The sequence below is a fragment of the Arachis ipaensis genome, chromosome B4 (assembly GCF_059453495.1).
Source record: "Arachis ipaensis isolate K30076 ecotype BB chromosome B4, ASM5945349v1, whole genome shotgun sequence".
Lineage (NCBI taxonomy): Eukaryota > Viridiplantae > Streptophyta > Magnoliopsida > Fabales > Fabaceae > Arachis > Arachis ipaensis.
In genome coordinates, this window is record NC_142439.1 from 145,956,160 (window position 1) to 145,971,157 (window position 14,998).

The window sequence follows — 14,998 nt, forward strand, 5'->3', positions numbered from 1 at the left end:
TTGTACGGATTCTTTTTCTTGTTTCTTTTGTTCTTTTCTTGGTTATTACTTATTAGTATCCACAACAATGCAGAATTTGTAACACAATCTTAGAAGTTGTAAAAGCTTATACCAAGATGGTTAAATTTTTGTATTTTATGTCCAGAAAATTGAACCTAAATATACAATCCTAAATCTCTCGTTGCACACTCTTAGCACGTAGGAAATCAATCAGAAAACTGAACTGAAAATATACGGCCTATACATTTAAAAATCAATAAAAGAATATTGTAGATAATACATAGAAATTGACAATTTCAAAATGGCAGTTCACATGTCAAATCTCATATTGAAATGTGATATTCTGTTTAGACATGCAGCAAATATTACATTGTTTCTACAAATCACAGCATAGAACAAAAGACAATTAATTATGTAAACCCTTTATAATCATATAAATAGAGGGGTTAGTGCTGAGAAAACAAAAACCAATAACTTAATGATAGGTCACTCGAGGATAATGCAGCAAAAGGATGAAAAAGAATATACATAGAAAAAAAATATAAAAAGCAAATGAAAATTTTCAAAAGATATATTCGATTTAACAGGATGCTAAACTCCATTTGCACGTTTCAAATGTTCTTGAGTTTTTTTCCATTAAATATTTGGATAGAAAATCATAATTCAAAGCAAAATAAAACTAAAATTTTTTGAAGCTTCCTCCCATTCAACTGGCGAATCATGTGCTGTATTTGCAACAAAATTAATCACTCCTATAAACTACATTGGAATACAAAATATAAGTTAGTTTGTATGGAATTGGTGGATATAGAGCTAAATGACTGTAATCAATCATGCAGTCAAATTGATAGAATGTTGATGAGTTTGGTTTTATTGTTATCATTTGGATCACTTGGGTGAAAATGAATGACAGAATCTTCAGGAATCAAGAAACAGGTCAGGTCGATTAGGAGTTATAAAGAGTGAAGTGATATTTGATCTTTTGAGTTGTTGATGACTTTTGTTGAAAATGTTTAGGAATTAGTTTTTTTTTATCTGTTTAGTACTTTTCCATTGATGCTCCACCTTGTTGTGTTGAGCTTTTTGTTTCAAAAAAAAAAGTTAATTTGTATGAATTAGTTTCTCAAAGTTAACCGTGATTTTGGCTATAACCTCAGATTTTTAATTTCTATTCTCTCTTTGTACACCCTACAAGCAAAAGGTGGAGAGAAAGAAGAAACTTCGTCAATATGTAGGGGTCCAGACTGTAGGGTAAATAAATATTTTTCCAATCACTAAAATGCAACTTTTGCATAAATAATACATAAAACTATGTACACACATGAATGATGATCTGCAACTTTAGAATAAAGGAAGGTAATGGAGAATGACCAAAATATTTATTCAGACCGGTTTGTGAATGATTTACAACTCAAACTCCATTTATGTGACTTTAGAATTTTAATATTGGCAAAAACTTTTCTATCAAGCATTGTGTTTTTTCACCTATGCTTTCTTGGTTCATTGAGTCAGAGCTCACCGGTTGAATAACTATGCTATCACAATTGTAAGATCCACTAAAAATTGGTCTCATGGCAGATCATGATGCAGAATCTTCCTCCTCACATTTCATATATGATGTTTTTCTGAGCTTTAGAGGCTTCGCCCGATACAGATTCACAGATTGCCTCTATCATGCTTTGTGTGAGAGAGGAATCACCACCTTCAGAGATGATGAGAACCTCAGAGTTGGTGATAGAATCAGATATACTCTTCTTGAAGCCCTTGAAAGATCCAGGTATCACCTCACTGAAAACTGAAAATAACTAACTGCTTACATCATCATCACCTAACTAACTTATAACTAGTTTAATTAACTAATTAATTTACATGTGGATCATAATAACAGGATGTCTATTGCTGTGCTGTGTAAGGACTATGCTTCTTCCACATGGTGTTTGGATGAACTAGCACAGATCATGAAGTCCTGGAATAATGGAAAATTTCGACCAGTTTTGCCAATATTTTATCAAGTGGAACCATCAGATGTGAGGCGCCAGAGGAACCAATATGAAAAAGACATGATGAAGCATGAAGACAGATATGGCAAAGACTCCCATGATATAAAAGCATGGAGGTCGGCTTTGCGTGAAGTGGCCAATCTAAGTGGAGTGACTTGTACAGTGAAGAGGTGAGTAACCTTTAATTCATGAAGTAACCTTACTGTTTTAGTGTTAGCTTCTGTTTTCACAGCTTCTTTACAAGATTTTGAGCATTTATAGTAACTTTGCTTCATTTTTTGATGGTGTATGTATATATTTCCTTATGTAAAATGAGTATGTATTGAAGAGATATTTCATGCAGCTATGAAAGTGAGATTATCAACAAAATTGTTCAAGAGGTCTCGGAGAAGCTTCCTCCTGAACCACTATACATTAAGCATCCAATTGGTTTTGATTCTCACTTTGAAGCAGTGGAATCACTTTGGAATATTGAATCTGACAATACCATTTGCATGCTGGTCATGTATGGAGATGGTAACAAGACCACATTTGTTGGAGAGTTGTTTAACAAGTTCAGGCATCAATTTGAAGCTGCGAGTTTTCTTCATAAAGTCTCTGAAAAATCAAGGAGGAGTGCTGATGACCTAGAAAATCTCCAAGAAACACTTTTGCATGAAATGGGTGTGCATAAAAAACCTAAGCTGGGAAGCATGTTAAAAGGATCTTCTATTATAAAACAAAGTTTGCATAATAAAAGAGTCTTTCTAGTTCTTGATGATGTTGATAGTATAGAACAGTTGGATTCATTGGCAGGAGGAGGTGATTGGTTTTGTCCTGGTAGTAGAATTGTTATAACAACAAGAGATGCCAAATTCCTAAATAATCAAGTGTTAGATGGATTCAAGATTGAGAAATATTGCATTAATGAAGGTGAATTCGAAGGAATGCAAGGTGCTAGATCAAATCAGAAGAAAGATAAGGTCTTCGAGGAAGATATGGTGGGCTTTGTGGATATCTTCAACAATGTAACCAAGCAGTTGAAGGAAAATGAGACCAATCTTAATGTTATCTCGGTAATAGGCATGGGTGGTTTGGGTAAGACTACCCTTATTAAAAAAATTTACAACAATAATGAGGTGAAGAAGTTGTTCTCTTATTGTGTGTGGATTACCGTTTCTAAGGACTACAAAGCCACTGAGCTTCTTCAAATCCTTCTGAAAGGTTGCGGGTTGTTTGAGTCTACTAAAGGCAAAGACATAAGCAAGGATGATCAAAAGAGCAAGGTCCAAAAGTTCTTAGAGAAGAAGAAGTATTTGATAGTGCTTGACGACATATGGGAGCCTGAAGTTTGGGCTGAGGTAGAATGCTTATTTCCGGATAACAATAATGGCAGTGCAATATTGATAACACATAAAAAAATCAAATAAAAAAACTAAATTGAAAATCTACAGCATAAAGAAATTTATTAAATTTAAAAACTAATATTGTAGAGAATATAGTAAATTTGACAATTTCATGCAAGTATTCTGTCATCATCAAGCAATAAGCATAAGCAAGGTTAAACGGATATGCACATGGTGTGTTGATTTGGTTTCTGATAACAGGAGAATTTTAAGAGAATTTAATGTATCTGTAACTCCTAATTCAGGTAAGCACCTCTGCCTCTACATCAATTCTTTAGTTAATTACCAAAACTTTTTTACTAACAATTTTATCAGTCACATATTAATTACTTGTATGACATTAAGATAAATCTTCTGAGTCTTATTTCATTGTGATGTACCTAATAAAATTACAAAGGATACACATCAGCTAAAAATTATTTATGGTATTGCCAAAGCTAACATCTTAACTGAAAGTATACAATCAATGAGAAAAAATATATTTATGTATAGCACTCAGCACAATAACGAAACATACCTCACCACAAGACTACGGTGTAGGAAGCAAGACTCAAAATAAAACAACTCTCGTATACGGTAATTTTTGTTTCTGGGTTTGCCATCATTTGCTAGTGAACTTCTAAAACCAAGAACGCTAAAGGTAAGATTAAAAGAAGGAGTATATTATGTAATCTGCAAAATAAAACCTATAAAGTTTTGCATAACCAACTAAGAAATATTACTATTAGATTTGATTCAAAAGATATATTGGATTTAAAAAGAGACTAAACTTCATTTGCACTTTTCAAATGTTCTTCCCCAAGTGGCAAGTTGTCCACTCATATGTTGGCTCCTCATTCTCTCTCTTTGTTTGAATCTTGGGTGATTCTAAAGAGCCTAAACTTGATGGTGAACTTGATGGCCTGCCAAAAAGCAGAACTGGTAAAAGTCAAAACTTTAGTCATGAAAAAGATCTAAACTTTGAAACTCCACCACAAGACCAGACTATAGGAAGCAAGACAATGATTAATGATTCCCTAAGCATTGATAAATTCAAATTTCAATATCCATGGAATAAAGTGACATTTGATTGAAACTTGATACATAATGCATATTCCACATTACTTATTCATTAATCAGGCATTGAAAACGAATGGGAATAGCATTCAAAGCATAGGAAAATAGTTACATACAGTTTTCCTTCTTCTTCTTATCCTTATCCTTAATGCCGCTAGGGAGTGGCAAGACGGCAAGAGACTCTCTGTATACACAGTATCCCATGGGAGGCGGACAAGGAAGATTTTTAAGACGCTTGAGCAGGTCTCCTCTGACATTGTATATGAAGTACCCTATTTTATCATAACCTCTTCCAATAATATCACCGTTACTGGATAAGCACAATGGCTGAAAGACTTTGCAAGGAATCTCATAGAGAGTCCAAGATGAGTGCACTTTATATTCTTTCATCACCCATATCTCAGTTGTACCGCTACCATAATTGTGACCATACAAAGATAGGCAGTCTCCTAGTAGGGCGAGACTTGGAACGGGGCATGCAATGATTAGCAGTTGTTCCGGTGCAGATATCTTTGAGAAAGTCCTTTCCTTCAGATCAAAGCAAAGAATAGCATCCCTGTAATCTTTAAGACAGGAAGGCACCCAATGAATAGCGCCATTCAAGAACAACCCACAAGAATTGTGGTCAAACCAATCCAATGGACTGGGGAGTACAGCATCAAGATTAATCCATGAATTGGTTCTCAAGGACAAGCATTCCAAGTGATCTTGTTGCCTTTCATAATCCCTACAAGCTGCAACAACTAAGTAATCATCCTATGATGCATCATAACCAAATCCATGCAGATGCGTACTGTAGGGAAGCCTAAAGCTATGGTATTTAGGACGACTAACAATATGAGAATAGGATATTCTTTTGCTGACTCCAGTGAGTGGGTTCCATACCACAAGAAAATGTGGGTATCGATGCAAGAGAATAAATCCTCTGCAGGATCCCAATACCTCAAAATCAGAAGGTGGTTTCTTCTTGAAAGGGGGACAAACCATTCTTTGTGATGCATCATTGTCGTCTAAGTAAACCAAGTAAGCCATAGTGTCGTTTTTCATGAAGAAGCATGCCTTGGTGGCGGGGAGAGAATGGCAAAAATGCAATTCCGCAAAGTCAGGATCGGAAATTAGAGAGTACCACAGCTTGGAAACGCATCTGAGGCGAGCGAGATGTCTGATCGGCACCCGCAGAAGAATTATGTGAATCAGATCAAGAGGGAGGATGTCGTGAATGGTCTTGCTCTTGTCATTCTGATTCCTCTTCTCCATGCTCGATTGCTCTTTTGCTTTGTTCACCGTGTGCTTCAGCTGCTTCTTCTTCTTAAAATTGCTTTGGAAACATAAGGGAAGGGTAGGGTCAGTTTTGGATGGGAAATTGAAAAAACAATTACTTCTTTTAAATCTAATAAAAAAGTGTAATTTATTTAAAAAAATAAATATAGTATTTTTAGATTTATTAAATAAAAAATGTATTTTTTATTTAAATATTTTAAAATGGTAAATTTTTTTTTAAAGTGTATAAAGAAGTCTCAAAATTATCCCTCAAAATGGAAGCTAAGTTAAGTCTTCATTTGCTATGATTTTTTTCAAAGGTCAGAAAAAAAAGGGCAAAGAAGAGTAAAGATACACAAGACTGTTCTTGTGTCCACACAAGTTAAAAGCATCCTATATTGCTGTTTCTAGAGCAAGTAAATTCATCCAAGTTATGATTACTGTCATGTCCTATACTATTAAATAAGAAACTGCTGTTAACTTGTTCCATTTGGCATATAGCTTTTTTATGGCACTCTGATGTGATGTAGGAAATATAATTTGCCTTTTAATATAGTTGCATTTTACTACAATCACCATTAAAGTTATTAAGACCAAGTGAATTTTTTAATTAGTTGATTTATTTCTATTTAATTCTATTTTGAGTTTTCATTAAGCATATTTTAAAATCTTGCTAATTATTCTAGTCTGATTTGTCTGTCTTGGATGGTAGTTTCTTTTACATATTAGTTTAAGTATAGCATATTGATGTAAGGATATAAAATAAAAATCCTTAGTAACTGAGTAGATAACAATCTGATCAAGAATAATTTTTAGGGGTCAAAGAGAGAGAGAAGAAGCAGAAAATGACGATGAACAAAATAGATAGCAAACTCATCTAGGACAATTTAAAAAAAAAAAAAAAACAGACATGCCAAGAAGTGTACATTAAGCACTCAAGAAGCGTCACCTCCTTGAAAGCTTTATTTACACTACTAAAATTTGTTGCTACTTGCTACTGGGAGAGTGAGGGTCAATATTCAATAATAATGTGTTTGATGTATTTGATATAAGAAAATATTGCTTATACATTTTATCCAACCACCTCCCCATCTAATGCCTTTTTACTTGTATTCATGACATCAAGTTGTATGCATCCTGATAGCTTTCTAGCATGAATGATTCCTTTAGCATTTTGTCATGCCCAAGTCATAAGCATAACTGCATAAGCATAAGCACGGTTAAACGAATATGTATGACGTCTGTTGATTTTGTTTGTGAAAACAGGGGAATTTGAGAAGAATTCAATGTATTTGTAATACTCCTACACATTTCGCTTTGACTAAGTGTTTTGTAATGAAACTCTACCGGCATGTCCAATGAACTGGGGCGTTGAATTTCGCTTAAACTGTGTTAAACCTGCATTTACGTTCCCCAAATAATTTACTGATATCCATGGTTACTAAGATAAATTTCATCGCCTGTTTTTCTTCTTCTTTTTTTCTTCACTTATAAATTAGGTTATATACTTGTCCTTTCGTAACACCTAGTTCAAGTAAGCCTAAAACCTCACCACAAGACTAGACTCTAGAAAGCAAGACTGATTAATGATTCCCCAGGTATTTGATTAATAAAGTTTCACCATGAATAGTCAAAACTCACATCTAAATGCAACACGATGCATAATGCATCTTGCTCAGTACTTTCACATTAATCTCAAAGTAATAGCAGATTGGATTCAACTAGCGGAAGCTATATTTGCACATTCAAATGTTCCAGTTTTTCACATTCATAGTTGGAAGGGAAATCATACATTAAAGCAAAGCCAAAATAAAATCAAATTCTCTAGAAGCTTCTTTCAGCTCAATTTGTCAATCCTACACTTTATTTGCAACAGAATTAAGTGTCTCTGCTGTGCAGTCATTCTGTCCTAATTCTCTTTCAGTGTTTGACATCATTCTGATTCTGATAGCCTACAGAAAAGATCACCATTGCATTACACATGAAAAAAGAAATAACTTAAAAATTAAAATCCCTCACCACAAGACTAGGCTTTAGGAAGTAAGACCATCAATGATTCCCTAAGCATTGATAAATTCCAATTTCAACATCCATAGACAAAAGTGGCATTTGATTGGAACTTGATGCATAATGCATAATGCATAATGCATATTACTCATTACTTATTCATTAATCACAATTCAACGAAAAACTAACAGAAATAACTTGGTGCAAAGCATAGGAGAATAGTTACATACCGATTATCCTTATCCTTATTGTCAGTAGGGAGTGGCAAGAGACTCTCTGTATACACAGTAACGGTACTGGTTGGAAGCGGACAAATAAAACTTTCAAAATGCTTGGGCAGGTATCTTCTGACATTGTATTTGAAGTACCCTCTTCCTCTGCCATTGCCTCTTTCATCATAATATCTTCCAATAATATCACCATTACTGGATAGGCACAATGGCTGACCGAATGTGCTTATCTTATAGAGAGTCCAAGATGAGTGCACTTTATATTCTTTCATCACCCATATGTGAGTGTTATAGCTATCATTATAATACAAGGCCAGGCAGCCTCCTAGTAGGGCAAGACTTGAATAGGAGCATGAACTCATTACAAGTTTTTCCGGCCCAGATATCCTTGAGAAAGTCCTCTCCTTCATATCAAAGATAATAATAGCATCCCTGTAAGCTGTAAGAGGGTAAGGCACCCAATGAATAGCACCATTCAAGAACACCCCACAAGAATTGCAGTCAAAAACACCCAAGAGTTTGAAGAGTGCAGCATCAAGATTAATCCATGAATTGGTTCTCAAGGAAAAGTAATCCAAGTGATAATGGTCATCCTTATCCTGCCAAGCTACAACAAGTAAGTAGTCATCCTGTGAAGCATCATAACCAAGTCCATAGAGATGGAACTTGCAGGGAAGCCTAATGTCCTTGTGCTTACAACGAGAAACAATACAAGAGTAGGATATTCTTTTGCTGGATCCAGTAAGTGGGTTCCATACTACAAAAAAATGTGGGTTTCGATGTAAGAGAACAAAGCTTTTGCACGAGCCCAGGACCTCAAAATCAGAAGCTGATTGTTCCTTCTTGAAAGGGGACCACACCTTTTTTACTTGTAACGATGCATCATTGTTGTCACTAAATAGTGGTTCTAAGAAAGCGACAGTGCGGCCTTTTATGAAGATGAATACGTCGGTGGCTGCGGGAGAGTACTGAAAATGCAATTCCGCAAATTGTGGATCGGAAATTAGAGAGTACCAGAGCTTCGAAACGCATCTGAGGGGAGCGAGATGTTTAGCCGGAACTCTGAGGAAGATTCTGTGAATCAGGTCATGAGGGAGGTTGTCAATGCTTTTCTGCTTCTTCTCCATGCTCGATGCCTCTGGCTTTTTGTTCTTCTATTTAGGGTTAAAAGTGAAAGTGTTAAACACAAGTGATTATAACAAATATATTAAGGGTCCATCTAGTGTACAGATGCACTTTGGTACAGATTTACAGATTTTTGTTTTTATTTGGTTTAAAAGTGTTACTTAAAGAGAAAGTGTTACCCTTAATCGTTAACTTGGCTCTGATACCAATTTTGCAATCCTTTTTACTAGTCCTTGTATATTGTAATTTTATTTTTATATTATAGTTTTCAATCTTATTTTAGTTTATAATATTCTTTTTTGCATGGATTATTGTATATAAAATTTTTTATCTGTTTGTCACTTTGTCTTTGTCTTTTTCTTTAATATAATTTCTTAAATCCTCAAAAACTTCTTTTATTTCTACACTTTCTGTTGTTTCTAAATACCTTCTTAATTTTTCAACTTCATTTTCCATTTTTTCTTTCAACAATTTTAATTCTTTTAAGTCATAATATGGTTTTCCAGGCATTTATAAATTTTTTAAGTTTAATTCCAACTTGTTTATATTTATTCTTATTTCTATCCTTTTTATTATAAGGTCATCAATTTCGATCTGAAGGTTATTTAATTCCCTTTTATACTCTTTTATTTTACTTTTTAATTTTTCTGCCCTTTTTCTTTTTATTTTATTTTCTGGTTTTTTAATCTTTTTATGCTTCATTATTTATTTTAAAATTTCTGCAAACTCTATCATTGATTCATCACTATTTTCTAGAGATTCTATTATTTTTTCTAGCTCTTCAACTTCTCTTTTTAACTTGTCATAGATTATTTTTAGAGCTTCAAATGCTCTTTGATTTATTTCAGAAAACTGTAAATAATTCAAACGATTTTCTCTTGCAAAGAGCTCTTGTTTCTTGTCTTGATAAGTTACATATATTTCTTCTTTATTTATTGTCATAATTTAGTGTTTAGGGTTTCATTTAATTTTTCGACCTTTTTTGTTAATTCTTTTATTTCAGAATTTTCTTCTTTAATCTTCAACTTAGATAGACTTAAAGGGCTATTAATTTTAGATTCTCTAATTTGAAAATTCGATGAAACTAATTTTCCTGACGGTTCTTTTAATAATAGAACTGGGTTTTCAATAGCTTTATATTTTGGTATTTCTGTTTTTACAATTTTCTGAAATAATTTATCGACATAAATTCTTTCTCTGTTTTTAAATATTATACTATGATGGCTATTTGTTAAAGCATAATTTATTGCATATGTAATTGAAAATGGTTCATCATCTTGTTCCATTAGATTCTTTCTGTGAAATTTATAAGCCAGACTTATAGATCTTCCAAGATTTTCAGTTGATAAAGGTATAGCATATCCCAGATGGGCATTAAATTTAACATTTACGTTTGCCAAGTTTCCATGAACAATTCCAATTATTTGATCTATTGGGTCATCAGTAATTCTTTTGTCACAGATTGCTAAGCTTATTGGTGAATTAATTCCTTTCATATATGTAGATTTGATTAAGACTTGTATAGTACTAATATGAATCCATCCAATTTTAGATCTTTTTTGTTGATCCTTAATTTTATCAATCTGTTTACTTAATTCTTCATCATTTATCCAAGCTATTTCAAGTTCTCCATTGGCGGATTTTATCTTTATAGGGGCTTCAAGTTGAATTTTTCCATAGTATATTATATTTTTTCTATTAAAAACTTCTTTTAAAAGGTTTTGTTTATTAAAATTTTCGTTTGATTTGAGATTTAATTCTGTTTTTAAAACAGCCTGTTTTTCATTATCTAATAAAGCACTTAATCTATAATAATCAGATTCTTCTGTTAATTCTAAACTTTCTAAATAATTCATAATTGAAAGACTAGGATGAATATGTACCTTTCTGGAGAAAAACTTCCTTTATTTAATATATTTTACATAAGGTGTTTTTATCTCCAGAGGGGAGATTGTAAATACTAACTCCAGAGGGGAGTTTAGAACTATTTTTCCCTAATGGGAATTCTTCTTCAGACCATAGAATCGCCTCGGCAGCTTCCTCCTTGCTCTCCTAGCATTTGAGTACTCTTTGCCTCCTGCTTTCTATTTTCTGATGCCTTCTATAATTGCCTAAGCAACCTATTTATAATGGTTGGGTCTGATGGACAATTCCCATCCTTACCCTTCTTATGACGTCATTGCTTACGTCATTGTTTATTATCTTGCACCAGCTACATTGTTGGTGCTCTATGACCTAAGCGCTTACGTCACTATGTAATAATGTTGAGAGATGCTTCAGATGTCTTTCATTATGTGTCCTTCAGATGCGTTGTCTTCTTCCTTTATCATGTGGGTTGATTCCGTTTTATTATTGCTTTCTTCAGATAACTCTGAGACGCATAGCTGGCACTTGTGGTCTTCTCTGTCTTTTATCAAATAGCAGAGATTCCTCTTTATCCCTTCAGGGAGCTTTTCTAAGAGTCCAGATAAGTTGTAGAATGCTGATTCAAATTCCACTAAGAGTCTCATCTCTCTTTCTTCAATTTCATTCCTTTTACTAGACACAAGCAAAGTATTTCTGCTTTTATAATTAATTCTTGTGTGAGATTCCCTTGTTATCTTTTGAGTTCTTTCGAAGACCCTTGCTAGTGTGCTGGCTAGCCTTCCTTCATGACTGTAGATTGTTAAATCTTGAACTTGATCAATTGGTTGAAAATTTCCTGGAAAGACGGACATGAATATTACTTGGTGTGCTGGAACCAAGCATTCTTCTTCTTCATTAAAAATAGGTTGACTGTTCGTAAATTTTAGGGATATATCCCTTGGATTTACGTTGTCAATCATATTTTTAAATCTCTTCACTGCATCAACGAATCCTGCAGGAAACTCACTAATAATTTTTAGATCATTAAAAATTAAAATTGAATCAATTAATCCATACTGGAAAAACTGATAGGTGTCCGATGGGGATGCATCTGGAAATATAACCAGCTTTGTTAGCTGTTTTTTGGCAATAGGATAATATCCCAAAATTGCTCTTTTTTCTTCAGTCCAACTCAGGACTATATTAAGGGTTTCTCTGAGATTTGATCTACAGACCCTTTTCTTTTCTTTGATTTCAGCCCTTGTAGGAATGTTTCTTATTATCCCTGTTCTCTGGGTTTGAATTGGAGCTTTATCTGCTCTTTTTAGGGTTTGCTCTGGATGAAGAGCTTCATATTCCCTGAAAGATTCCTTTGCTTCTTCCAGTGTTAAAAACCCTCCTTTATGAATTATCCTTGATTGATGTGTAAATGGTGCTGCTTTTTCCCAAGCATCATATACTCCTTTCATGGGGCCATTATAAATTACATAATATTTTTTATCTTGGGTGGATTTTTTGATAATTTCAGCAATTGTTTTATTTTCTGGAATTTTTTCTTCACCTGATTTGTCCACCACGCTTAGCTGGCTGAGCTCTGATGGTTTTGGCTGTTGTGTTGATCTCATTGCTTCTATGGCCTTCTTGAGGGATTGGATCTGTGTCCTTATTTGCTGACAATGCTTGCATTTTTCGAGTTCTTGTTCGTATTTCTGAATTTCTTGATCTAATGCGTTGTAGACGAACTCCATTCTCTTGTTAATGTATCTGCAATAACATTTTTGTCACCCTTAATATATTCAATTTTTATTGGATATTGTAACAAAAATAATTGCCATCTTACCAGTCGTCCATGATTATAATCAACTTTTAAATTATATCGTATGAAACCTGTTAGGTAGCTTGAATCTGTCCTTAATGTAAATTCTCTGGGTAGTAAATCAATTTTCCATTTCTTAAGAGATTTAATTGCTGCTAGAGTTTCCTTTTCATGAGTGGTATATCTCTGTTCTGTTGGAGTAAAAGTCCCTGAAATATACCTGCAAAGTAATTCCTTTGGGGATTTTTTAGAATCTAGTGATTCTTTTCCTTGCTCCAAACTTTTTATAGCTTTCTTAGCTTTTAGACATCCTGACCAGGTTATGTCTGAAGCATCTGTTTCTACTATTAAGTAGTCATTTTCTTCTGGAATATAAAGTTCTGGAAGTTTTTCACATAGTTCTTTAATCTTTTGAATTTGCATACTATCTTTTTCATCCCATTTCCATTCTTTTTTAGTACTTATTTTTGGAAATAAGCTTTTAGTGTATTCTGTTATATTCTTCAAGAATCCTTGATCAGAAATATAATTTATACACCCTAAAAATCTTTGTAGTTGTTTTCTATCTTCTATTTTATTAGGAAATAAATTTACCTTTTCTAGGACATTTGGCTGAAGTTTTAGCTTTCCTTGAGTGGATAGAATTAATCCAAGAAACTCTATTTTTTGTTTTGCTATTCTTGCTTTCTTTTTGCTAAGAACTAATCCTTTTTCTTTACATCTTTCTAAAACTATTATCAATTTTTGAAGATGATCTTCTCTATCCTGTTTTGTAAAAATTAGTATATCATCAATGTACACTAAAACAAATTCATTTAACTCTTTTAGATTTTCTTCCATAAATCTTTGATAAATACCTGGGGCTTGTTTTAATCCGAATGTCAATACATTCCATTCATAGAGCAACACACTTGTTGATTCTTTTGTTGGACAAGTAAAAGCAGTTAATTTCTTTGTTTCTTCGTCTAAGCGAAGTTGCCAATATCCTGATTTTGCATCAAGAGATGAAAACCAAGTTACTCCTTTGATTTTTTCTAAAATAGAATCTTTTCTTGGAAGTTTATGAGCATCACCAATAGTTGCTTCATTCATCTTCTTATAGTTAATAACCATTCTTCGTTTTCCCCTTTTAATTTCATTATTGTTTTCGACATAAAAGGCTGGAGCCGCATGAGGACTTTTACTTAATCTTATAATTCCTTTTTTCAAAAGATCTCTACATTCTAATGAAAACTCTTCTCTATCTCTTGCGGAATAAGGGATTTTATTTGGAACATTTATCTCTTTTGTCGGATCTTTTAATTTAATGCTTACTAATTCGTTATTTGTATTTTTAATATCTAAAGGATTTTCAGCACAAATTTCATCCAAAAGTTCTTCTATCTTTATTTCAAGATTATTTTTTGGGATATTTATTTGAAAGTATAAATTTAAATAACATGACTCTAATATAGAAAATATTTTAAATTTTAAGATCTTATCTATAGTAGTAGTCGGTATTTTTATACGTTTTGATTTTTGATTTATTGAAGAATCGTGTGGAGCTTTTAAAACTATATATGTTAGTTCTTGAATGAATGGATGATATAGCTTTAAAAAGTTATTTCCTATGATAAAATCCATTCCAGAATCTAACATGTATATAGATGGAACAATGAACCTATAATTTTGAATAAAAATTTCAACCATCTCTGCTTTTTGGTCAATTTTATGTATTGATTTGTCAGCTATTCTAACTCTTAATGGTTTCTTTAATTTTTTCCAATCAAGTTTTATATTTGAACTAGCAAAGCATTGTGTTGCTCCAGAATCTATGAAAGCATTTATAAATTTTTCTGTTATTTTTATAGTAATAAATGTAGCATTATTACTCAGTCTCTGAGTCTGTTTCCGAGACATATTCAAAAATATAGTCTAAGTTATCATCAGATTCTTCTAAAGGTTCCATGAAACAAGACTTAGCAATTTCTATTTGTTTAGTAAGATCCTTTTTGTCCTTCTTTTTCGGACATTCATTTGCATAGTGTCCTTTTTCTTGACAATACCAACACTTACAATTTTCTTTTTTATTTGGGCAATAATCACTTTTTTGTCTCTTGTTTTTATTGTTATTTCTTTTTCTAAAATACCTCTTTTTCCTCCAGTTTGGATAGTATTTTCTTTTTCTAAATTGATATTTTCTTTTTCTTTGAAATTTTTTATTAAGACCATATTTTTGAGGTATCTCTTCATTATCCTGACAGCAAATTCTAATTATATTTGCAAATCTTTTTT

General features: G+C 32.9%; 2 protein-coding genes and 2 pseudogenes across 3 annotated transcripts; 1 reads left to right on the forward strand and 3 right to left on the reverse strand.

Moving 5' to 3' along the window:
* The first annotated feature begins 1,426 nt into the window (after window positions 1-1,426).
* LOC107635555 (TMV resistance protein N-like) lies at window positions 1,427-3,533 on the forward strand. Its single transcript, XM_016339051.3, has 3 exons — window positions 1,427-1,777; window positions 1,889-2,170; window positions 2,344-3,533. Exons 1-3 carry the CDS (start codon window positions 1,572-1,574, stop codon window positions 3,407-3,409), a joined length of 1,554 nt encoding a protein of 517 aa, XP_016194537.1. The 5' UTR covers window positions 1,427-1,571; the 3' UTR covers window positions 3,410-3,533.
* Window positions 3,534-4,549: 1,016 nt separating this feature from the next.
* LOC110271640 (F-box protein CPR1-like) lies at window positions 4,550-5,758 on the reverse strand (annotated as a pseudogene).
* Window positions 5,759-6,556: 798 nt separating this feature from the next.
* On the reverse strand, window positions 6,557-9,104 carry LOC107635558 (F-box protein CPR1). 2 transcript variants are annotated; one of them, XM_021122168.2, is made up of 2 exons: window positions 7,939-9,104; window positions 6,557-6,901 (listed from the first exon to the last, which is right to left on the reverse strand). In XM_021122168.2, exons 1-2 carry the CDS (start codon window positions 9,063-9,065, stop codon window positions 6,868-6,870), a joined length of 1,161 nt encoding a protein of 386 aa, XP_020977827.1. In that variant the 5' UTR covers window positions 9,066-9,104; the 3' UTR covers window positions 6,557-6,867. The 2 variants fall into 2 exon arrangements, with proteins under 2 accessions (XP_020977827.1, XP_016194540.1); XM_016339054.3 differs by lacking the exon at window positions 6,557-6,901 and adding an exon at window positions 7,341-7,653 and having other exon boundaries at window positions 7,939-9,097.
* Window positions 9,105-11,314: 2,210 nt separating this feature from the next.
* LOC148569550 (uncharacterized) lies at window positions 11,315-12,656 on the reverse strand (annotated as a pseudogene).
* Between the last annotated feature and the right edge of the window lie 2,342 nt (window positions 12,657-14,998).

Coding starts and splice junctions, on each gene's coding strand:
- LOC107635555 (XM_016339051.3), top strand. CDS start 1,572: ATGGCAGATCATGATGCAGAATCTTCCTCCTCACATTTCATATATGAT. Junction 1,778..1,888: donor GAAGCCCTTGAAAGATCCAG/GTATCACCTCAC, acceptor TCATAATAACAG/GATGTCTATTGCTGTGCTGT. Junction 2,171..2,343: donor GTGACTTGTACAGTGAAGAG/GTGAGTAACCTT, acceptor TATTTCATGCAG/CTATGAAAGTGAGATTATCA.
- LOC107635558 (XM_021122168.2), bottom strand. CDS start 9,065: ATGGAGAAGAAGCAGAAAAGCATTGACAACCTCCCTCATGACCTGATT. Junction 6,902..7,938: donor AATAAGGATAAGGATAATCG/GTATGTAACTAT, acceptor ATGCTTATGCAG/TTATGCTTATGACTTGGGCA.